The 25,850-nt window shown below is 44.6% G+C and overlaps 2 protein-coding genes across 3 annotated transcripts in view; one reads left to right on the forward strand and one right to left on the reverse strand.

Annotated features, from left to right (window-relative positions):
- Liprin-alpha (PTPRF interacting protein alpha) overlaps positions 1–4,303 on the reverse strand; it is a 79,920-nt gene extending 75,617 nt beyond the window's left edge. For both annotated transcript variants that reach the window (XM_065452728.1, XM_065452727.1), the window contains exons 1-2: positions 3,553–4,303; positions 2,920–3,021 (exon numbers count right to left, since the gene is read on the reverse strand). In XM_065452728.1, the coding sequence (XP_065308800.1) occupies positions 2,920–3,021; positions 3,553–3,801 (351 nt within the window). In that variant the 5' untranslated portion in view covers positions 3,802–4,303. The remainder of the gene's footprint in view (positions 1–2,919; positions 3,022–3,552) is intronic.
- A 307-nt stretch (positions 4,304–4,610) lies between these two features.
- LOC135918998 (fatty acyl-CoA reductase 1-like) overlaps positions 4,611–25,850 on the forward strand; it is a 42,281-nt gene continuing 21,041 nt past the window's right edge. The window contains exons 1-8 of the mRNA XM_065452729.1: positions 4,611–4,934; positions 6,085–6,201; positions 8,132–8,310; positions 11,310–11,382; positions 14,153–14,259; positions 22,597–22,774; positions 23,088–23,132; positions 23,773–23,891. Coding sequence (XP_065308801.1) covers positions 4,836–4,934; positions 6,085–6,201; positions 8,132–8,310; positions 11,310–11,382; positions 14,153–14,259; positions 22,597–22,774; positions 23,088–23,132; positions 23,773–23,891 — 917 coding nt within the window. The 5' untranslated portion in view covers positions 4,611–4,835. The remainder of the gene's footprint in view (positions 4,935–6,084; positions 6,202–8,131; positions 8,311–11,309; positions 11,383–14,152; positions 14,260–22,596; positions 22,775–23,087; positions 23,133–23,772; positions 23,892–25,850) is intronic.

Consider the following 25,850-nt stretch of genomic DNA (forward strand, 5'->3'; position numbering starts at 1 on the left):
CAGGCTATAATCCGAGAGCATTTTACTGGCTACAGTACACATTTTGTGCAGGCAGCCAAATATGTACATCTGGACATACTTATCCTAATGTCAACATACACACAAAACTTATGTAAAAAGAAATGAGTGTTCCATGGAAAATAGAGCAGATTTTCAAGCTTCAAATAAAACATTAAAAGAGGCTTCGTCCACAGGCACTCATGGTAATGTGTACAGCCTACACAAAGCTCAAACATTGCCAACATTAACTTTAAGTGCTGACAAGCAGCCACTTATCAGCATCAAGAAGTTATCAACTGCAAGCACAACTGTTACAGAGCTGACAATCTGAAAAGAATGCGGTCTCATCTTAAGAGAACAAAAGGAAAGAAAGGAAACAAGCAAATACTGCCATAAAGGCCCCAGAGAGAGTAGTTTTGTAGCATGCTAGATAGCACTAGATGACATACGTGAAGGGCATTCCTTATCCAACAGCACATTATTGTTGCCTTCACTTTATCATGAAAGCTTCCGCCAGCACATCTGGATGTTCCACTTTCACACAAAATGTTGCATCAGGGAACAAATACCTCCACACCCACAGAGAGCCTGGCTAAAATGACTTGTGGTCGCAGCTAGTAAAACACAGCTAGTACAACATAACCAAACAGAAAGCAAACTCGAGATCCATTACTAAAATATTCCTATAGCTGACACAGCTTGTCTCGGAATAAAAGTAAACATTGCACTTCAATTAGTCGAAGGCGTGGCCAGGGCTGCTATATTGTAGTGATGCCTTCCACTCAATTCTCTACCATTCTTATCATCCACCACAAATGGCTGGCTGATCCCATTGATAACACAGGTGGAGCATCACTCTGGTCACTGATGAAGCATGAAAAATGCGAAAAGGCATTAGCTTCGGTAAAGGCATTGCTACAAAAAAGCATCCCAGAGGTGAAGCTGAAATGAGCTTTGATGACAGACAACTAACCTAACAAGCAATCAGTATTTAATGCAGTGTTAAGTGCCACACAAGTACTTGCGATCACAGTACCAGGCTCACACTACAAATGCAACTTCATTAACTGAGATTACAGCATCTGTGTTGGTCCACAGCTACCTGTAAAACAGCATCCAGCGAAGCTTGGGCAAAGCACTTGTTATGCACTCCAAGCTTAGCATAGTGCCACATTCAAATAGGTAAGAAATTATGAATGTCGTGTACCTAAAGATAGATGTAAGCACAAAATGAGTCATGTTACATTATCAGTGTATGTTGATTACATTCATTGCCATCATTCTGCAGGGCACTGAACCCTTCATCATCTTATTCACACTTGTTTCCTTTGTGCAACAATATGCATATTCACAGCTCAGATGTCCAATGTACAGTTTGCTAGACAATGAGAAAATGGTCCATGAATGACATGACGAGAATGGTAAAGTAGTACTCAGAAGGGTTGGCAAACAAAAATAACTGAGCATGACGCTAAGCACAAATCATGCAACAGCAACTTGGATTTACAATGTCAAGTCCATCGGTGACTGACAACTATCCTTGCTAATCTCAATGCAGAGTTGCACAACACAAATAAAGGTGCCCTTTGCAAGAACATGCTCAATGAGGTTTTGAAAGACCACACTTGGCAGGCTACCTGAGGGGAGCTTCAGATGGTTTACTAGACAAGGCAAGGATAGCTGGCAGCTATCTTTCACTGGCAGTTCACTGTCTGTGCTCCATCTCTGCCTTTGAAAGCTCTACACCAATACTTGCTGGTATGGCCAACTGCCGTAATGACCACCAAATTTACAGTGCGTTGAATACACAAGAAACCAAGGTACCAAAATAGCACTTACACTTTTTTATCATTGTAAACAAACTCCTGCCAGGTATGTGTACTGAAACCACTTCAGTCTGTTCAAGTTATCAACAACAGTTCACTCAGATCATCTAAATAATTCAAACTGTTAAATATAACATTGCTGCTCTGACCCACATGGAGTGTTTGGCAGCCTCCAGTGGTACACTCAAGCACATGCTGGTACTGGCAAAATCACAGCCTAGTCAGGACAGCACCCAGTGTGGATCTTTCTCAAATTTCGAGGTTTACCGATTGTCAAATAATGTCATCCCTTTCTTTATTATCGCTTCAAGAATGCTGATGAACTGTGCCTCACAGTAGAAACAGCTTCAATATTAACAATGCAAACATATAAATTTACACAAGGATCATTCCCCATTGATCGTTGCTGTCAAAGCTAGGCATTTGGATAAAGTGAATGAAGTGAGTCCATTGCATATTCCCCTTGAGTGCGTTCTATAGCATTGCAAGTTCGGCTGCCTGTGAGTGATGCTAACACCAAGTGAAGCTTGCCCAAAGTGGTGCTAAGCAAGCTCATTTGACGAGGGCAGTGAATAAATAGTCACAGGAAACAGCTCTTTACCTCTGCATGTGAATATAACATGGCAGATGTCGAAATTACAATGAGTTCCACTTTCTACAAAACTGAGTTCAGTTTACTACCCTTAAAAATTGACAGTACATAACACCAGATGCAATGGTTTGACATTCCAGAATAATGTAGCAAGGTTTCACTTTGACAACTAATTCAGCAAGTCGTTCGCACTCCACAAACACAAGTGAAGAGCAAAAATGCCAAGGAATAGATACCGTATTTATTCAAATCTAAGCACCCCCCTTCCCTCTTTTTCTAACACCCACAATGACCGAAGTAAGGAAGGTCTGAGCGAATGCTCAAATCTGAAAACGTACCGTAAGTGGATTTAATGAAAACGCAATGCAAGAAACAAGAGACTGTAGTGAATTCACTCATAACAACACCAACACTTGATGATGGCACTCTTCTTTTTTTAAATAAACGCTAAGCATGAGAGGATTACTAATGCCAATATGTGCAAGATGAAAGAACTCTTACCCGGGTGTTGTTTCGTTCTGCTTTTAACTCCTGTATCTCCTCATCCTTTTCCAAAAGCTGCTCTCTTGCATGGTTAAGCTCTTTGGTGATTGTTGCAAATTCCTGAAAGTTTAAAAGCAAAGATTTAGGTCGCGCTTCTCGTTAAATATTGGCGTCTAAAAGAAAAATCACATCTTCGTGCTAAAATTGAGGTCGGTACAAGCTTGTCGCAAAGTTTAGATTTCGTTTCTAGTGCTGGCAAGCGTGGTCAGTCCTGAAAACAAAATGACAGAGAAAGGCGATGGAAACGACCACAAGAACACCACCTAGGAAACATACAAAGCGCAGCACAGATTCACTTATACTACATTTCACATCCGCAGATGGCCGAAAGCACGTCGAGAAGTTGCAGCCATTTCAAAGCTGAATTCCACACAGCCAACGCACGCACATATCCGTGGGCGTGTTATCACGGTCAAACTGCTCACGTTACGAAACACACGAGATGCACAGTCGAGATGCACTGGGCGCGACCACGGTAAACTCACACACTTGAACAATTTCAAGTATTCGTAGAAAATATGGGGGCTGCACAACACAGGGGAAAATTAACGGCAGACAAAACCAATGCACGGCTGCGCGCTGGAGGCCTACCTGTGGCAAGTTGGCCTGCAACTGCCTCTGCAGCGAATCGCGCTCCTTCTCAACCTCCGAAAGCTTTTGCTGCGTGTTTGTGAGCGTCTCCTGCGTCTCTCGCAGCGTCTCCATGAGCTTATCCCGCTCGTCCAACATGTTGACCATGAGCTGCTCAAAGTTTGCTTCATCGCCGGAGAACTGCCCGCTCCGCTGGGCGATGCTGTCCTCCGAAATGGTCGGCATCACATCGCACATCATGTTCCACATCTTGGGGCTGCTTCGTTGGGCCGACGCAACGCCGCGGCCCTCCTATGCAAGCTTTAGGTCGTCGATCGCGGCAGTCTCTCCGGCGGGGCCTAGAGGCAACTTCCCCGCGCGTCCGGACGAACGCTCCGTGTGCCAAGCCGCAATACGCCTAAGCCTAATCGGACACAGGCCTGTTTGAATGATGGGCTACATCAGAAGCAGCTTTCGACCGTCGCCGGGTTGAGGTCCGCACGAAGCGACGGATGGGCGTCGTTACGGAGCCCGGTGCAACCATCTTGGGAGCCCGTGCTTGCTTCGGCTGCCCCAGGAGCCGTCCGCACCGCCTTCGCCGTAGGCCTGCTGCTTGCTGCGCTCAATCTGTGCTGCTGATCGTTTCATTTTGCCATTGCGCTGCTCGATTCCTTTTTACTTTCTTCGACGCAACTCACTCACCCAGGCCGTGCCCACAGCACACACGGCAAAAGCGGAGGACAACTAGGCGTATCCCACAATGCCTGCGTACTTCAGCGACTCGTAGTGAGGAAAATCCTTAGTGATCCTAGTTGTAGCACGCTAAACCACCCGGCGTTTGCTTATTATTTATTGTTAACAGCCCTTAACGTTCTGTTATGCCCACACATTATCGAAAACTTACGCAAAGTTTAAAAATTTTATGTAAGTATGTTGTATTTTTTAGACACCGAGGGTGTGAATAGTTGTCGCAGAACAAGATGGTTTGCAGATGTGTTCTCTACTATAGATATTGTAGTCAATCAAATAGCCTCCGCAGTTTTCTTTTATTCCCAAACGAGGGCACCACAATACCACAAAGTGCTTTTTGAGCGCACTCGAAGGTGCAGGGTTATTTCGTTTTTTCGAGGTTGTGCGCGGAAACGAAGTGCGTCTATACACATCGCACAAATTTATAAAAACACATGAGTGTTTCGCATAGCGCTATTGTCAGGAGGAAGCCGAAAAAAACAGAACTACCATCACCGCGGCGCCATCTTGATGTAACCTGGTCAACTTGAACGCAGCGCTCAGGAAGCGGACGGATGGAACTCAGGATGGCATCTATGGATAAACCTTTTATATCCGATTTCTACAAGGAAAAGGACATTTTTATAACTGGGGCGACAGGATTTATGGGAAAGGTGAGTGTGCAGATCCTGTGAATGCACATCTGCAGCAACCAGATTCTTCTCCCGAAACACGTTATCCGCGCACCCCTGAGCGCGCAAACGAAACTGAAGAAGCTAATGGAGTCTCCATTGCTTACAGAAGCCTTCTAAAGCTCTATACTTGCATGCGCAATAATTTTTTGTTCTCTATTTGACAGGCATGCTATCAACGATCCTATAGCGAACGGCAGAGTACATTTTCCTGAAGTGTCTATGAATGAACATTACCAGCCGAACATCATAAACATTCCTGACGCTGAAAAGTGAAGGATTCGAGTGAGCGTAACGATCTAAGCATTTCCACAGTCCCAGACCTAAACGACCCTATAGGATGGCTTTGTTACAAGAGATTGTTTTAGTTGTATTGGAACATTACCCTTAATTATGCTATAAGCCGCGAGTTGCTTACTTGTGAGATACTACCTCGCTATAAATTAAACAAAATGTCGTGTTAGAGTTCTTGCCTTTATAAAATACACCGGAGGCATGCCACAGATTCGAAAAGATGCAAAATGCATAGGGATTATAATGCAACGGTGCGTTGCTCACCCATGACCGTGGGCAAAGAAGACAACGGTTCTGTGGTTCATGTACTTAGAACATGATTGGAGCACAGAAACAAAAGCTAGGAGGCGGAAGTGTTTAAAAAGTTGTTTAAATAGCAGTTACAACCGAAGTTCTGACAGAATTTATTCAACGCTGAATCGTCTTCAATGTCTATTAAAATTTTTTTGTAAAGCTGGCTTTGTTACAAGTACACTCTTACTGCGGAGAAGCTTATCTATATGCAGAGAAGCTCGCTTTGTAATTGTATGTAAGCGCGTGCGTGCTTCATGAAAACAACACGTCAGCGTCGTTGTCGCTCAAAAGGTGTTACTTTTGGAATGTTTACTTACTGAGGATTACGATGCACTATGGCATGTGAGATGTGCACATATATTTTATCTCATATCCAGAGTACCTTGAGGTATCAATTCAATGAATGAATGAATACCTGTCATTGGATCAAAATTAATGTATCCGTTCATGACCTACAAAACGTTGAAAATATCGCACGTGAAAATTCTTCATTGTAGATGCATGCAAACTGAATGCATAATAATTCATGTGACATCCAACGCAGGTGCTGCTCGAAAAGCTACTCCGGTCATGTGGCGGTCTGCGCCGAATATTTGTCCTGATGCGTGCCAAAGGAGGAGCGTCACCCCAAGCACGTCTTGATGAATTGCTCGATTCAGAAGTAGGCTCCCTTGCTTTTCTCTCCTGTCCTATGTTGATTAATTTCTCATAACATCGACAATGCAATGTCAGTCTCTTTCACAAACATGGTGTTTATTTAAGTATTAATTAAATCAGCGTTCATCACCTACAGTGAATAAGGTACTTCCACTGGTTAGATTTCAGATTGCTCATTCTTCCTTTTTTTCTCTCAGCTTTCGGACTCTTTTTCCCCTTCCCCAGTATAGAGCAGTCAACCGGAGATATCCTCCGGTTAACCTCTGGTCTTTGCTTTTATCTATCTCACGTGCTTAAGGCCAAGACGGAGCAGAATTTGTGGCGTGATCGATACATGTATTTTGGGCTCTGTCATCTATGTCCAGAGAACGCAAGTTAACATACCAGTGGGTCTTTATTTATTTATTTATTTATTTATTTCCCCATGGTTGTGGAACGACGCATGCGCTTTAGCAGTCGCGTTGACTTTCCAAAGAGCGCAAATACAATACACAGACAAGCGTTGGCATGCGGCCTTGTTGGTAAGACACACCTAAAATTGTTTTAAGCTCATTGACGACGATGGCAAGCGAGTGGACGCACACCTGCTTGTGCACTCAATGTTTCAATATTCACCTGTTCCTAATAAAGCATTTGTTGAAGTTAACGCTTGTGTGTGTCCACTCGCTTCTCCTCGTCGTCAATGCGCTTAAAACGATCTTAACTATACACAGCTCAATCGTGGATTGGCGAACTAATCTATCACACATGGCTATATGAGGTAGGTTAACTACGCCCTGAGGAACTGTGGGAATTAATCGAGAAATCACGCAGTAATTCAAAATTGTCCGGGTAATGGAGAAAGATATCTAACGGATGATGTTGCCTGCGAAGGTGTCTTTTTTGCAACAAACATCTGCGTGCAAGAAAGCCCGCTTTACCAAATCTGTGTGGCAACGGTATTTCGTTGCTCGTGTGAGAGACAGGTGGAGAAAAGAGCACGGTAGAAGCGGACGAGACCAAATTTCGAGTAAAATGTAAAATGTAAAAGAATATACTACAATGAAATTTCTTTTATCTACTGTCCACAAATTCAGCAGAACTACGTAGATGACCTGACAGGCGCATTTTAATCCCGAAAGAGAAGAAACGTTCAGACAAGCGCACCTCACAAACAGCGACTATCGTGCTTCTCTGTGTTCCGGAACATAGGTCTCTGCCACGCATGCATGCTCCTGCATGCGCAGGGTAATATGGCGACACTCAGAAGACGACTCTGCCAAGTGCCTCGCGCAACCTACTATAGCGAGCATGCAATGGTGCGATGAGACATGCAATATTCGAAGAAATAAACGCATATGCCTGGTGAGACCGGCGTAAGGCAACGCTTTAAGAGAGGCATCCACTAAGCTTTCTTGTGTCCCCACGCGCAGTGCTGGGAAAACAGTAGGATTGAGCATAAGCAATGAATACATTTACGTATACAGAGGCCGACAGCCACGCTGTGCTGTGGTAAGGGCATATAAAAGCGAATGAGGTACGTATGTATTCTATCTGACAATTAATTAGGTTAAAAAGTGTAGCGATGCGTGCATACTTAATTCGACATGTAGGCCTATCCACAGCCTCGAGAACAGTCTACCCGTGGTTTGTTGAAAATGAAGCGAAACGCGTGTAACCTGCAAAGAACACTTAGAGTTTCACCATGCGCCAAATCTTGAGAAAGCGCCATGTCATTCAGAAAGGGGTCGATCGTCGAGACCAGCCAGAAATTCTGTCTCGATATAAACAACATATAACAACGCCTACTATGGCTTAAGTGTGAAGGTGCTTCATTTATTGTTTCGGGGTAAGTTAAGGTGAACGACACACTTCTTTTTTTCTTTCTGTTATCCTCTTATGCGCCCTTGTGCTTTTTCGCCCCACTTACCTGTGCTAACCACCTTCGAGTGCAGATCTTCCAAGCCCTGCGCTGTTCCGACCAGCACTTTGCGCGCGGCAAGGTTATCGCCGTGGAAGGGGACCTGACCCTGCCGGAGCTGGGTCTCAGCGCTGAACACCGAAGGGCGTTGCTGGACAACGTCGACATCGTCTTCCACTCAGCTGCCATCGTCAAATTCGACGAACCGCTCAAGTTAGTACATACTTACAGGTACTAAACGATGTGGGAACCTGTAGCTTATGATTATAATGACCGTCTCAGAAACAACAATCTTATACTAGCTGGGATGTGCGCAGCAGCCATTCTTCTGGCGGACGTCATAGCACTAGCGTTGTCACACCAATAACTAGACTTAGATCAAGGAGTGCACCGCGTTACTCGAAGAGCACATAGCATCTTATAAGTGTGCACTTAGCAACTGGCAGCGCGCATATAGCATGACGGCAGCCTATTTCCTAAATGATTATCCTTTCTACGGAGCCCGTCTTCGCGCTTTTGCATTGTATTTGGGCATAACAGCAGCGGGAAAAAACGAGAGCTTCGCCTTGGTGATCGAGTCTGAGACAATGGCCGCTCGCGACACATGTACGTGCTGTCATTGAGCGTTCGTTCTTTAGCATTAAGAACCTCCCAACAGGCCTCACCTGCAATTTTGGCTATGTATACAATATAGTTGCAAAGCTCCGCCCAGCTGGGGGGCATTCTACCACAAGCATTTATAAAGGATTAAGTAGTAGCCGAGATAGAAGAAAATTAAATGTGAGGTGACAGTAGATGAGACGAGCTATCCTCCTCGTAGCAGAAGCTCTCTCCCACTGTCTCGACCAACGCACGTTGGCAACGTCCATCGGCTGCTTTCTCTCCAAGAAAGGAAGCCTCCCCTCCCCCCCACCCTTTTTTTTTCTTGCTACGTGGTGCATTCCCGCATGTTGTTCAGCGCGACCTGCGTCTCCAGAAAATCCCCGAGTTATCCCTGCTCCCGGCCACCTGTGCGCTGCTGGCGCATTGTGTAATCTCGCTGGTGGGGCGATTGGTTCCTCCAAGAAGAAGAGTGCGCGATCTTTTGTCTAGAGTTTTCAACTGTTTTATCAGTGTACATCGGCGACTGTCACCGCGTGATCCACGCACTTTGCCGATTTGTTTGCAATGCCCAAAACTCGTTAGGGATCCAACCTTTAATAAAAACTGTATGCGCGTACTTAATGCGTCTGAAGTAACACACGAAAGTACACACAGTGCGCTCTTAGGTCTAATGCGCTAACATCATGCATATCTGTGCCGGCGATCTATTCAATATATTGTGAGACAACTGCCATCCCGACACTTTATTCAGCAGGGTCGTGCGCTGAAGAGAATATGACGCTGGCCATGATGATGAGTATGGTCAGGTGGAGAAGAGGAAGTGGGAATATAATGTTCACAATCGAAATAAAAATACAACACAGAGTCACTGTTGATAGTTTCCTGTGTGTTCCTCAAGCCTTGCTTACAGTTCGCGCATTTAGATCTCCCCCCCCCTTTTTTTAATGCGAGACAAACTGGCCTTATAAACTATTATACGAGACCTGAGGAATCGTCTCCACCGTTGAGATAGAAGACACATCCGTGGAGTGTCGCCCTATCAACGACGCCGTGGAGTAAACGGCGTCGTGTGGTAAATTACCATATCTGACATCTTAACTAATATTAAAAGAAACGAGTGGAGTGGCAAAATGACTTGCGAATGACAAATAACTTGTGAGTGACAAAATAGATACCCAGCGCGCTTTCTAGGTGTCTATGGCGTCCTGCTGCTCAGCACGAGGTAGCGGGTGCGATTCCCGGCCGCGGTGCGGCCGCACCTCGTTGAGAGCGGAATGCAAAATCGCCGATTTTATGAACCATGCTGTAAGTCCATGTTAAATAATTCCACGCGGTCAAACGTAATTCGGAGCCACACAACTATATTTCAGGTCGTATAGCCCGCTGCGCAGCCTCGCGACATTAAAGCCCACAATATTTAACAAAATTGGTGCCAATAAAAAGAAAAAAACAAAGTCGAGGGTGGCAGAGGATCTGAACAAGCAGTGAAGCGATGAAATAAAGAATTTGCGGGCCAAGCATCGCTTCTGTTAAGGCAGGACAAGGGCATGCAATTGGCGTTGCGCGCCTAGAATTAGATGTTGACAGATGACAGCGATGATGATCAAAGCTCCGCAGCCGTGGTTATTCACTGAGTGTGAAAGGATATCCCCATGTATAGTACTACGTATCTGCGCGTTTAGCAGTGCTAAAAGAGCAAATGTGTTTTTTCTTTAACGTACATTTTTCACGCTACATAAAGTATGGTGCTGGAACCAGTCACGTTACCATACAGCGCACTTTTTTTTTTTTTGCGATGAGCGCAACTTAATTGAAATGGGAGTGTCAAAGGTTATCGACTCGCCAAGTTACTCCAGGCATGCGATGATTCGTCAACGATCCCTTTCAGGCGAACCTTTACGAGTACCATTGAGACAAGTTCTAGGAAATAACGGAGGGAACAGAATCGCACGCGATTTCATTTTCTATCCGGACTGCGCACTGTTGTGGTCAACGCGAAAGACATGCACTACCACTGTGCATGTCTATTGAAAACCTATTGAAGCACGAACAGGAAATAAATACTGTAAGAACAGCCTTTACACGTCATTACACAGGAATGCGATGGACAATCTATCCGTGGTCGGTTTTTAAGCATTATGCGGTCCCAAATGTACATTTTCTAGTCTGAACCTGACCACAGTTAGGAACACAGGTGAGCTCGGAAACTCAACAACGCATGCCGGCAACTTCCGACTAGTTCCCATTTGAATATGCGTTGTTATATAAGCCTTTATGAAAGAAACTCACGTGCTTTTGCGTACTGGTTGTCACTGATTATAGTGCTCGCAATGTCTAAGCGTCTGGACTAATTTGTGGATTTTATGAGGGTTTATTTGATGACGCGAAAAAAGAATTGTTTTACAGGTGAGCCTTCTATAGCGCTAGCGCGAACAGCTGCTCGGTTACGCGAACTATAGAGTGAGGCCTCTGTGGCATCAAAATATATTCAGAGGTGCAACGGCACTGATGCGTCTATAGGATTATAGGCTTTCTGAACTTCCGAACTCTCTTGAACGCGCTGCTTCTGAAAGCGTTTAATGTTTTCGTTTCTGTGCCTTGTTTTCCAGGAGTTCCATTGACATGAATGTCCTGGGCACAAGGAGACTGCTGCAACTGTGTCAAGGCATGAGCAAGCTAAAGGTAATTGAGTTTCCATCTTACAAATTTTTTGCCTATCGACAGGTGAAAACGAGCTTTTTTTCGTTCGATTTCGGTAACGTGCAACGTGCCTCCGTGGTTCACTAGCAGCTCCCTTGCAGCACTAATCTTCTTTTTCTTTTGTGGAGGGGGGGGGGGGGAGAAACTAGCAGGCATTTAAACTATAAGCAAACCTCTCTAGAGACTTTCCTCTACAGATGGCATAACTCTAGAGGCCTGGTAGCTGAAATACAAAAACATCCTCAGCATTAAGTCAGCCCAATATCCCCGCAACGTATGCAAAAAACAGAAATCGATCTATCCGATACGAATACATGCATAGGAAAGCCGTGCCACGATATACGCCATGTGTATCACGTCACTTGCGCCAAAAGTTAAAAAATAATGAGCCATTCCACTCTGTGAAGACTGAACTTAGCCAATTTCTAGAACTTTACTCAGCTACAAAAGCCGAAATTCGGAAAAACACTTTTGAACACTTTACGTCACACTTTCGGGCCGGCGGTAGGATTTCGGCGCGTAATTTAATACATGGAATTGTGACCTTCATTTTTTTATTCTAATAATAAACTTATTCACGCGAAATTGAAGGGAATAAATCATGAGACATTCCACTCTGTGAAGGTGGACGAATAGCGAGGCTCTTTAGCACAGGACACAGAGGTGACGCAGAATTTTGAACAAAGGTACGAACACATTTATTGTCCTGGTCGATGGTCATCGTGACGCTAGGTATGCGCAAACATTCTCCTATATCCCCTCTGTTATTATTATAACTATTCCATCGTATTCGCGGATAGTCCAGACTTCCGAGAAGCAACGCGCCTACGAAGAGCGACGGCAGGAACGGACACGAGAACAACCGCCGCTCCGACGAGCACCAGGAAACTAGGCACGCGTAACGTTTCCACGAGACCGCCACCACGGGAGAGCGGAAGGAAAGGAAACTAGATGCGCGAGCGCTTAGAACAGCGACAAAGAGAGGGCCGTGCGAACGTAGACATGGCCGACGCGGGTCGACCTCTTGGGCTAAGACCCGATCCTGCTCTCATCGCGTGACAAATGTAAACAACATTTTCGAAAACCTCTGTTTATACGCTTGTGCCTGGGACTTCTTTGGGTCCCAGGTGCGACCAGGGTAGTTCAAGGACGCGTTACAGGTCCCTGAGCCCGCCACCAGCAGTCCACAGGGGTATTTTTCATTTTTTTGCACGTGAACCCTTTCTGTACTGTCACCAGGGTCGGCCCACTTTTCGGCTTACGGAGTTGAAAAATGCACGGAACATCTCTAGCCATAAAAGCTTTGTTGTAAAATACGTAAGGGCCACGTAGCTGGACAGGACTAAGGTAATATTGTTTGCCGTCATTTGGAGCAAGTCAGGCTATTTTCCGTATTGGACTAATTATATAATTACTTATTATATTATTATTCATTAAATATTATATTCAAAGCAAAAGTGTCAATGAGGAAATTGCAAACCATCCTTACAAAAAAAAAAAAACGATCCAGTTCTCTGTTGCTAATACGTGCTGCATGATTTTCTTTTTTTAAATAAAAAAAAAGAAACCCGACACAGGAAAAGTACCGGGTGACAATCATGCGGCACTTGGAAGTTACTTTCTTGAAAAAACGTCGTTTTATTCATTCAAGCACAAATGTAACTGGAACGCCAACGCATTTCTCCGCAAAGTTAGGAACTAATATCTCGAAACTGGTGTCATCCTGAGAATTTGTTCCAAGTTTATCCGCTTTGCGAACTACATGGCTAGAATTTCTAAATTGCAATTAAATCCCAGAAGTAATTAGTTAGAAGTTAATGAGCGAATTATCGTTAATTAATCGATTATGAATTTCAATTTCTCGTGCAAGTAATGTCCGCTTCTTCGAGTGGACCAGCTCATGAACTATAGTTGTGCTGTCTGCCGCAGACAACCTTTAAGAATTTTTGAAAATGTTCCCTGAAACACCGTGTATATCATAATACGGTGGTGGCCGGCTCTTTGGTCTAGAAGTCTACTCCAGTCGACGTTAACGCGATATATGTACTATTAAAAATAATTTAAGCATACTGAACACCAGTTGACATCTACGTAATGCGAAGTAGGCTGGGTTTGATAAAGTATGGTTGCTGTGAATCATGTAACTGTTCTGCAGCGACTGGCCGATGCTATTGCGATGCGAACTGATGCGGAGGGCAGCGCGTGGCATCTGTTGTTGTTGCTTTTGTGATACCCAATGACCCACGATGGCGTCTGGGGTTTATAAAACAGCGTCAGATGTCCGGTGGCCATCGTGACACATAGCCAGCGGCACATATTCATGTTCTCGTCAAAGGTGTTCACTGAAGAGCTGCACATCCAGGGACACATACCTACTAGCACATACGAACGAGATCGGCCCACATTTTCAGACCGTACTATAACTTCGGGATTGACCCACATCATTAGACTGCACTATTTTGGTGATCGGCCCACGAAAACGACCAGATAGACGCCAGATAGTTGTTACAAAAGAAAAAAAAACTGGGTATAACTCGCCAAGGGTGGTTTGCATTATAACAATTACAAAAGTGTATCTGCCGCAGTGTGTGTATCGTCCAACGTCAATCTCAGCCGCCAGGGGCTCTGCATTATCGTCGTGAACGTTCGTAGAAACTCAAGCAATACGAGCCTAGACGGCACATTCACTCCGTGAACGTGGCGCATGCAGGAGCCCTCGCTCACATTTAGATCTCTCTCCTTCCAACCGCAGGCTCTGGTGCACGTGTCGACGGCGTACTGCAACTGCGACAAGGAGGAGGTGGCAGAGGTCATATACCCGCCGCCTTTCGACCCGCAGAACGTCATCGACGCCGTCAGGTAACGAAGCGACTTCTTATTGCGCAAGGTGGTGGGGTGTGTGCTTGACATTATTTTGGGGCGCGGAAGGAAGCACGCGAACATTGCATTCACGTCCTTCTTTCATGCGTCTCCTTCCGTGAGCCCAAAAGGTACGTTTAGTCGTCAGGTGTACGACACTTTCTCGCGCTCCGTTTAGCCTATTTCTTTTCTCGTTGTCTCAAGAAAGCTTTAGCAAACGTACCTGTGGGAAATGCCAAAGACACGTGCAAAACGAAAAAAAAAAGAAATTGAGAAAATAGCCACGCAGCAAAACTGGATTTATAGACTGTTGAAAAGTGCATGAACCAATTTGGCATGACCTGCAAACGTTGACTGTGGCGTGATATCTTGTGAAGAAAAGGGTTGCACGGGAGATAGCGGATGTTTTAATGGAAGAATTCTTTGAAATGTAACCTGGCTTCAGATTTTTTTTCCTGTGACTCTTTTGTAGACGCGCTTAAAATTCGTGGGGGGGGGGGGGTTGTTAAAATGTTGATTGCGGCGCAGCGAGAATTCATCCGCTAATTGCACTCTAGTGCCTCATGCTGTATCTCTCCCTCTGTATGTTAGTCCACTTTGGCTTTATTCTGCTGGTCTGCTTTTTTTCCTGTTGCGCTTTTGTTCAGCAACTATGCGGCAAAGCATTACTACAGGCGCAAAATATATGTCCGCTTTGAATGATGTAATAGCTGCCGTTTACAGAACCGCAATACCTGTTTTGATGCATGCAAACATATTAATTTGTAAACTCTGTGCTTCTATCTTTTTCGAACTTTCGAATTTTTGAAGATTACTTTAACAACATTTAGGCCCTAGCTAATTCAAAATTACGCTGCTAACAGTAACTAGAATTTAACTTTCTCCCTCAAATGCAACACATTTCATCAAAGTCAGTCCAGGGGTTATTTCAGGAAAGCGTTTCTGCATTCTACATGTATCTGAATATGCCGCGTCGGAGTTGGGCCCCAACTAAAGCTTCCTCTTAATTCTGAATGCAAAAGTTTTAAAAGTGAATAGCTCCGTTTGTTTCTTAGCCGCGGTTTTGTGGCGGTTGGTGGTGTTTCTCACGCGTATGGTTTTATCTGATGTGGTGAAGACTGGGTGAAAGCTAACGAGCCGATGTGACGTGACATAAGTAGCACTTATGGTTTACGCTAAATAAATTATTATTGGTGCAAATCTGTGCCTCAGAGTTAATAAACTTTCAGAGTGATAGCTGTCGCCTTGTGCATCATTTGAATATATGCCTACGCTGTTGCTTCTGTGAAGCGTAACGAAACTCAATGGCGACTGCTGTTGCAAGGCGAGGGTTATCGGATGGGACGTAGGTTGGCGCCGAAGATTTAAAGGACGGCTGATTCTAAAGCGATAGCTGTGCACTATGACGTAACCAAAACGGGTTTTAACGTTGCATTGTGAATGATATTACAGTGAAGCCAAATTTACTCCGAAGATTAACATGGCGGGTAGACGCGGGGTGGGTTTTAAAGCGATAGCCCTGTCGCGGCCAATACGCAAAGTTAACAGTCACTTAAGCATCCGTACGTCATTTGAATGCGAAAGCATTGTGACTTATCGAATTGCTTATGTCCATGATGCATGACGTCATACGTTGTCATGTGGCCTATCCACTGTCAGCGTGACGTCATACGTTGTCATGTGGCCTATCCACTGTCACCTAATTAACTGAAACGCTACATGACTTTGCCAAAGATGAACAGTCAACTACAAACTGATGCAGTCTTTACAGATTTTTCCACGGCTTTCGATCGCATTGCTCGCTAAACTTATCTTGATCTAAATAGCATAGCAGGAGGTGGTCCTCTCACGCGTTGGATTGAAGGTTATCTCTCGGACCGTTACCGGTATGTACAGTATAATGACCATGTATCAAATGCCGTTCATGTTCTATCTGGCGTGCCGCAGGGTTCTGTTCTGGCACCACTGCTCTTCTTGTTGTACTTAAATGATATAACTAAACACATTGACGTAAATATCAGACTGTTTGCAGATGACTGTGTACTATGCCACGCAATTAAAACTCGCGATGACCAAACGAAACATAACAATTCTCTAAACGTAGTAGCCCAATGGTGCACAAATTGGCAAATGGTATTAAACGCGGAGAAAGCAGTTAACATGACCATAAAAAACAAGAAATCAACCCTTTATTTTCTCTACAGCCATAATGGACTCATACTACAGAATATTCCACAGTATCAATACCAATGAGTATAGATAAGTCGTGACCTTAGCTGGAATGCGCATTTTGAACCAATATCCAAAAAAGCATTAAATGCAGTACATGCTGTAAAATGCTCGAACATATTATTTTTATCAACCTGGTTAATTTCCTTGAATCGAATTCATTTTTTACGTCAGCACAACACGGTTGTCGGAAATCTTACTCCTGTGAAACCCAATTAATATCGTTTACACATGCACTACACCATATTCCTGACCAATCATCACTAGCTGATTGTATATTCTTAGATTTTTCAAAAACATTCTACAAGGTGTGTCACAAACTATTACTTCATAAACTAAAACAACTTAACATTGACTGTGACCTTTCGAAATGGATTGAGTGTTTTCTTCTAAACCACTCGCAATTTGTTTGTGCGAACGGCATTAACTCCGGTTTTACAGAGGTCTGTTCAGGTCTTCCACAGTGTTCCGTCCTTGGACCCCTATTGTTTCTAATTTCCATTAATGATCTTCCCTCGCTTATCAACTCCAATATCCATTTGTTCGCTGATTCGATTGCGTCATGTTTAGAGAAATTGCCAATGCTAACGACATTGAATTACTTCAGTCGGACCTTACCACTATAGGGAACTGGTGCAATGAATCGTTAATGGCGCTAAATATTAACAAATGCAAAGTCATGCGTGTGTCTAGAAAAAGATCTACCACACCGCCGTACTACATTGACAACATGTCGTTGGAATCAGTTTCTTCATGTAAATATCTTGGTGTTTACATCACTTCTAACCTCAGCAGGTGTCTTCATACTGAAAACATAAAAAACGCTAATCGCATGCCTGGCTACCTACGTTGCAACTTTTTCCACGTACCTGATAATTTGATACTTTTATTACATAAAACTTTAATACAACCCAAGCTCAAATACGTGACTCCGGTATGGGACCCTACTCATGAAAACCTAACCACTGATCTCGATATGGTTAAAAATCACTCTGCACGTTTTATTTTTGCTAACTACAACCGCACAACGAGTATAACTAACAGGAAATCTAATCTCTTCCTCCCATAGCTGGCATCTCGCAGAAAAGTGTTTCGTATTGCCCTCTTCCACAAGTTGTACCATTATCATACTCTACGGGATCACCTCAACCCCCTTCCAATTTATGTATCCCGGCGCATTGATCATCAGTACAAAGTCGGCATTTTGTCATGCAACACTCAAAGTCTCTCACAATAATTCTTGCCGCGAACCTCCCGTGACTGGAACTATCTTCCCGCTGAAGTTGTAGGCCTTACTAATTATGAACAGTTCCGTGAAGCCCTAGCTAATATTTTATACACACGTGCCATTTAAACATTGATGTAACCAACTTCATTTCTTCATTTTTTTGGTATTTACCACTCGCACTTTGTAATGCCCTTGGCCCTGATTAGTATAATACATGTAATGAAATGAAATACATTGTTCTTCCTTAAACGTTCGCTTACAGGTTCTACATTATACATATGAAACACGACTTCTCGCTTACACCACTCCCATCCGACCAATACTGGAATATGCCAGCGTTGGGTGGTTTCTGTACACTAAGCACAACATTCTCACACTTGAAAGGGTACAAAGGAAAGCCGCGCGACTTATTTTCAATTGTAACAGGCGTACGGATTCCCCAAACGAAATGCTGCAACTCGCTGGCCACGCAACTTTGTCTAGCCGAGCCAAAGTGCACAGGATGAAATTCTTGTATTCATTGCTAAACCATAGTTTCAAGCTAAATTCGAAGCCATTCATTACATACAATACTTTCATGCAAACGCGCAGCAAACATAAATTTACCCTAAAGGAACTCAACTGTACTAATAACCTGTTTCGTTTCTCTTTCTTTCCGCAAGCAGTTAGAGACTGGAATTTCTTGGATGAATTTGTTGTTGGTCAGCCAACGCTAGAATTGCTTACTGAATTCGCGGAAGACGTCGTTTGTCACACGTGCTTATCATGCTGCTGACTGGCTTTTTCTCTGGTTGTCCGTTGCATTGCCTGCTTGTGGAAACTCATCGATGTGTATTTTGTCTATGTATTCACTCCCACCCCTGTAATAATCCCTGCGAGAGATTGACAGTATATCAAGGAAAAAAAAATAATCCACCTTAATCCATCTTGCTCTAATTTGTTCCAATCTTAATCCACTTTAATTAACCTTAAGTCACCTTACACTAGCTTGTTTTAATGTTAATTCTCTATTACTACTGACGTCATACAAGACGCTGGTTATGTCACTGATGGTGATGATTTTCGGTGCCACCCTTTGCCTACAACGCCGGCTTTTGAGCGTCATGGGGCATATAATGTTTTCGCATTAATAACTGCGGTAGACGATAACGGTCCGTCAGCACGGCACGGAGTTATACAGCTTTCGCGCTTTCGGTACGATTCGTGCAACCTCGGTGCTCGGCACTCCATAATGCTAAGGTATGCTGCAGATATGTTATCACGCGGCGACGAGGGTGAGCGTATGTGCTGCTACAGCGCACACGATAAAGTGAGAGCGCTGCCATCCGCTGCTCTGGCCGAAGCGGTCAAAAGTGCTTAGTAAGCATTCGCTATTGCTGCTACGGTGGGAACGCGCCTTTGATGATACCGACAGCATAAGAGTTGAAGCAAGCGTTATTCCTGTGTTGCTTCCGCCTGGTTGGTTTCTCTGTATCGAGTATAGAACGATTGGTATCACTTGTCAACGACAGGATGACGCACGGCCAGCGGCGGTGTGTGTGGCGCGAGGAAAAGGAAAACCCTGCAATAGCGTATACAGGAACACCGCCCCTCAGTATACGTAAGCACAAGCCCAGAGTCCAGACTAGTTCGCTGAGAATATTTGAGACTGGAGATTCGGTTTATGATAAATGGAAAAAAATAAATAATCATGCTAAGAAAGCCACATAATGTCGATTCCACCGTCATTCTGCATCAAATCGACAGCCACGCCAAATATGTCACTCATGAAAATTTTTCTATAAAAGCAAAGGAATATTAGCATCACTTAAACACTACGTTGGATCTAGCGTAATGAGTTCGTTGTTCTTAATAATAATAATAATAATAATAATAATAATAATAATAATAATAATAATAATAATAATAATAATAATAATAATAATAATAATAATAATTTTTACCTTCATTTTTACACGGTCATGGAAATGGTCAATGGTTGTTGCTCAGCGAAAACAATAGACCAGGATCGACACGGATGAAGCAAATAAACGAAACGGATGCAAATCTGAGATGGAGACACTGGGGCACCTAAATCAATAAATAATGCAGATAACTTCGCTCTTCATTGATTTGGAGGCTCCTATAGTATCGCGGCTTCTGTTACAGATGAATGGCTGAAAAGCAATGCGGTTTTGGAAGTGCAACGCTTTAGCGTCTCAAATGTTTATGCTGCCTCAATTTTCATCACATGGAACACGAACACTGCAGAACATAAGCTGCAGTGTGCTGCCACTGCAGCTTCTAGAAGACACATAGTTGTAACGCCCAACGAGCATTCCAATGACCACTTACTCCTTACGTTAACAGCATTAGATGTATTTTATAGACTCGAAAAGTGAATTCGCCACCACATCTGGCTCGCAGATCAGTAAATTTCTTTCTTTGCATCAGGTTTCCAAAAACGCAAGGAGCTCTTGTCTGGGCCGTAGGTCTTGCACATATATTTTAACAAAAATGAAAATTGCCACAAGTACGTAGATTTACTACTAATCGCCGCGAAACGCTTGGGATGTGTGAGGCTGTTTAGTTTATTTAGAAACTGTATACTATAGCGGTCAGGTACCTCGCCCAAAATGAAAAGAATGAGTCGGATAACTTCATGTAAACAAAACAAAGAACAAAAGCGGTGCGAAAGAAAATCATATTGGTTGTATACGTATCTGAAATTACCCGCCGTGGTTGCTTAGTGGCTATGGGGTCGCGCTGCTAAGCCCGAGGTCGCGAGATCAAATCCTGGCCACTGCGGCCGCATTGCGATGGGGACGAAAGCAAAAACATTTGTGTACTTAGATTTAGGTGCACGTTTAAGAACCCCGGGTGGTCAAAGTTATTCCAGAGTCCTCCACTACGGCGTGCCTCATAATCAGATCGTGGTTTTGGCACGTAAAACTCCATAATTAAATTAACAGCTGCAATTGCAGCTGAGCTGCTCTGGGATTTTTGAATCCTTACTGTTTATGACGTTAACATAGGTGCCTCTTCGACTCCTGGAAACGGGACTACGTGCAGAGTGACGAACGGCTTGTCTTAGCTGATTGAATAGCCATATATTTGGATTTCACGTAGCCTATACTCTCAGGCCACAAGCTCAGGCAAACTTACACCCACACTGTTTCAACAGTTTATTCTGTAATTGGTAATTGCCAATGCATGCAGCTGGTATTATAATATTGTATTGTGCACATTTTATCCAAAAAATGAAAACTCCAATGCCTCCCGTTAAGGCTGGTTGAACACTCTAGCCTCGGTGCGACATGGTATATAACGACATTCGCCACACCTGTATTGAGTACGTAATCACGCTGTGGATTTCCCAGCCTGTGAGACGGCTAAAAGAAACACAGACACCACGAGAAACGGATAACGGTTAACGGATAAACGGATAACGGATAACGGATAACGGATAACGGATAAGAAACGGATAACGGATAACGGATAACGGATAACGAGAAACGGTTTGATAAGTATTGCTAGGCGTAAAATATCGGTAGTTTTCGTTCACTGATCTTAATGACCCGAACCTGAACAGGTGGCAATGTGGGAAGCCGTAGTCGAAGGTATACGGAATAATCTAGATCTATGGCTTCTTAACCTTGATTACAACGTAAAGATACGCGTGCCTCTAATTCGTCGTTGAAAAAAGACGACCAGAAATAGCTTGGTTTCAACCCATGACCTCGTGCAAAGCAGCAGACTATTAGAGCCACTGAGCCACCCCGGTGGGTTTCGTGGGTTTTAAATTGGTCGTGTACATCGGTCTACATTCGATTTTATCACGGCTTCACCATTCCATAGCTAAGAGGAAGGTGCGTGGCATAGCGCGCCGCAAACATGATGAAACGGACTGTCTTCCTTTGATGCGAGCCTGCGAAAAGTACGGAACTATTCTACCTTGTCCAAACTCACCCGCGTCACTTGAAGCCCTTCAGTGAAGCAGGTATTTGAACATTGGCCAGTCACAGAGGATTTTCTACATTTACTTCCGTCGCTTAAGAAAAGGCACTTTGAATGTACACGTGCTCCATCCAAAAAGAAAAAAAAAAAGATGCAAAGGAAAAGAAACGAATAGATGTCTGTGGTAGTGAACATAACGCGACCATACACCTACCTGCACGCAAATGCGCAAATGTAATCGTAACCTGAGCCCAACCGAGATGAAGGACGTCCATCGTGCATCTGAATATCCTGAAACATGCGCCTATTACGGCTATTTAGTAATCTTGCATTGTTCTTTAAAAATCAGCTTTTGAGATTACGATAACTGCAACGACAAAAAAGGATGTTTCGGTTTTGATAAGACGCCCGGTGGAACAAGTTGGACGAGGAATAAGACAGACGGCGGGGGTGAGGAGGGGGGTGATTTTTCGAGACTCTCTGAACCCGCTTTCTCAAAGCGCGTCTGAGCCTCTATAAGCTTATCAATTGCAGCAAAACTGCTTATTCACAGTCGACTAGCCGGCCGCTCGTCTTCTACGTGTGGTGGTTATCAGATCAGCCGTTCCCGATTCGCGCTCGGCGGTGAAAGCTGTTGGCATGGTCCTGTTTTTTGTTATTGTTATTATTGTGCGTATTCTGTTTTCGTCCAGTACACTGCGTGTGTCATCGCGCGACTTTTGAATCGCGAAGGTCAGTACGTCACGTGGTGTAAAAGCTGCGGACTTTATAAAGACGATGTCCGGAATTGCTGAGGTGGTTTGAAAGATGTTCTATACGCTTCCGTGAATGATCGAATCGCAGAACGAAATATTTTATGTCGGCTCTCCCCACTCGGTATACAGAAAACGAATTGACTCGCCAGTGAATCGCCGTTTTCATAGCACGGGCTGCATTCTGCGCAGCTGGATGGATGAACCACTGGTGGAGGCGATCACGCCCAAGTTGCTGGGCAGTCGGCCCAACATGTATACCTTCACCAAAGCCCTCGCCGAAAGCCTGGTGGCCGACGAGAGAGGATCCCTGCCTGTGGCCATTGTCAGGCCCTCCATCGTCACAGCCGCATGGCAGGAGCCCATACCGGTAAGAGGGCGCCACGTAACCGCTCTCGAAAAAGTGGACGATTACTTTTTCCTTTCATGAAACTTCCTTCACACTGCGGTGCTCTGCAGAATTCATCCGCTTAGTAACCGCTCTTCTTTATCAATGATTGCGCCCGTGCAGCCTGGTCTTTGCCAGGCAAAGGAATTGATGTTAGGGCTTACCTGCTGGCAAATTTGTTTGTCTTACACTGAAATGCGTATCACCTTGACGCGGAGCCGAAGGAGCCTGTGTCTACTATCATAAGTGATCAAGAGCGTGTTGCGTGATGCATTTGTTTTAAATCCTTTCGCAGGGGTGGATTGACAACATCAATGGACCCACGGGCCTTCTTGTTGCAGTGAGTATTGTTATAGGCGCGTTGAGATAACATATGGTTGCACAACACTTACTTTAAGCGCTGTTCTGACGCATCGCGATTAAAATACCTTTTTTCTTCTATTCTTTATCCACGAACGTTTCTTGATGCAATAGTCATCGGTCAGTCGTAGCAAACAGCAAAATGATAACTAAAGTTCTGGCAAGTGATGAAGAGCAGTTCTTTTGGTACCTAAAGTTTCGCGAGCCTGGCCCTTGTATGACTGCCGTCAAGAGCTATTTACCGTTAACACGTCCTTATATGTAAAATGCACGGGGATACTGTGAAAAGCAGTCCTTGTCAAATACTACATTTAATGACGGTAAACTTATCGTTACGGAGACCGCGGCTGACACGGCCTGTGATGTATTTGAGACATTATTCGGTCGCTCCAAAAAGTGCGTCAACTCCTTCCTGCCTAACCTTATAACACATCGTCTCTGCAAATGCAGCTTTTATTAAGTGAAATGATATACGAATATAAAACTAGAAGAAAAGAGACCCTCTGCGTAGGATGTATCACATACTCCTTAACAGAGTGTTTCAGAAACCAAATTGTTCGACCACCTCGCTTCAACCTCTCTCTTTCTCTTTTTTTACCTTCTTTCCTTATTTCGCCAAGTCTGGCAAAGGACTCCTTCGATCAATGGTGGCGGACACGGACAAGGCAGCCGACTTCGTACCCGTAGACGTGGTCATCAACACCATGATCATGGTCGCTTGGCACACCGCAATGCACAGGTGGGTCTACTATTCTCGTGGCGTTTCGTGAGCTACACGAGGCTCCAGAACGACGTGTACGTGTCAGTTAAGCCACGGCCGGTCTCTAAGGGAGCGCGCGCTTTCCTTCTTACGGCCTTCGCATTCGCCGCGGAAGCAATGGGAGTTTTTCTCCAAGAGTTACGCCTTTCGCCGCCGCCAGGGGCGCGACCACCCTACCGCTCTCTGCTCGCCTGCTTCTGCGGCGGCGGGCGGTGATCGCCTGGTTTCGTGCTGTTTTTCCGCTGCTTCTTGTTCAACGATTCACCGAAACGAAAGAAAACAAAAAGCAAATGATTTATCTACATGTCAGCCAATAAGTTCACATGTGAACGGAGTTTTCATTGAAATATTCGAACCATAGAAACATCAAAGGTCCAATCACTCTCGTTCCTGAAAGGGATGACAGGGAAATGACAAATGTTGCGGTCTGAAATGCCGAAGATCGTATTTCGGTCAATTTCTTGGATGTCTCATAGTCCATGCCAAAGTTAAGTGCTTGTAGAGAATTCAGTGAACGCGAAGGTTAACGGAATGGTGTATGGGGGTTTAACGTCCCAAAGCGACTTGGGCTATGAGGGACGCCAATGTGAAGGGGTCTGGAAATTTCGACCACCTGGCGTTCTTCAACGTGCACAGACACTGCACAGTACACGGGCCTCTGGAATTTCGCCTTCATAGAAATGGCTTAGTAGCTTAGCACTCCAACCACTGAGCCATTGCGGCAGATTCATATAAGTTTCAATGCCGCCATATTCATTGCTTTCTTTTTCTCGCCACATTGTCAGAGATAGGGGGTATCGTCTCCTGACTCCGCTACCTGACGACGCCATTGTCGCCGCTGCTTCCGTGAACGGCATTCCTCGCAGCTACGTGTCGAATTATGTCTCGCATTCCGACTCATCCGCCTTATGCGTTGGTTTTCTAAGAATCCTCCCAAGGTCCGAATTCGCCGATCTTAACGATGTGGGGAAAAGCCTGGCAGCTTGACTTCCCTCTTATGTGCGAAGCGCAGACGTCACTGTTGGTCTGCGCTTGCTTTTTTTTTTCCGAGCCTCGCATATTTCTCTCTTGGACGGGGAGTGCTCTCATCGGACTGTGTGCCGGCAGGCAGCGTGGCCTTTAGTGTTGTGAGCGCTGGTGCGCGTTTCTACCCGTTCAATCCACGGATTAAGTTATTTGCTGTGCGACGGTGTTTATTGCCCGCCGTTGATCATCCAACGCGGCGATGGTGTACTGCTGCGTACCGCTTTGCAAGTCGCAGTTCGGTAAGACTCAGGGCGTTTCTTTTCATCAATTCCCGAGTGATTCAGGACTGTTTGCAAAGTGGCTCAAAAACATCTCCAGAGAAAATTTCGTCTTCAACGACAAGTCGGCATCGAGTGTGGTTTGCAGTTGGCGTTTCCTCGCGAGTGACTACGTTTGAGGGTGCCGCATCAGAAAACTTTTGCCTGGTGCTGTGCCAACCGTGTTCGATGAGTACCCGTGCTACCTGGTGCCCAGTGTGAAAAAGCCTCGCTGGATACATTCTCAAGTTGATCAGTGACTTCGGATGCGACGCTTACAATATCCTTCTTCAAACTAGCGAGAGGACTGGTCCTCTCTAAACTCTTCTGCAAGGTCAAGATTCCAGTGGACTGCACTACCCAAAAACCAGAGTTTGTTGCCCTCTTGGACAAAGCCGTATATTTCTTTGAAAAAGTTGCCTTGCACCTGCCACGCACAAATGTTCTGGTAATACTTCAAATCCTCATTCAGCCACAGCTTGAAAACTCGCCTTTGCTCAGTTGTTCAGAAGGAACCGACAACAGCCATGCCATGAGGTCTGCTTCTTTGATATCTGAAAAATTTCTCAGAATACTTCTTGTTAACTACACCAAGAAAGTCACCGACAGGAACGAGAAGCCAGCTAATTATGTGCATAAACCATCCAGGAAGCTT

This window comes from Dermacentor albipictus, chromosome 3 (genome assembly GCF_038994185.2).
Source record: "Dermacentor albipictus isolate Rhodes 1998 colony chromosome 3, USDA_Dalb.pri_finalv2, whole genome shotgun sequence".
NCBI lineage: Eukaryota > Metazoa > Arthropoda > Arachnida > Ixodida > Ixodidae > Dermacentor > Dermacentor albipictus.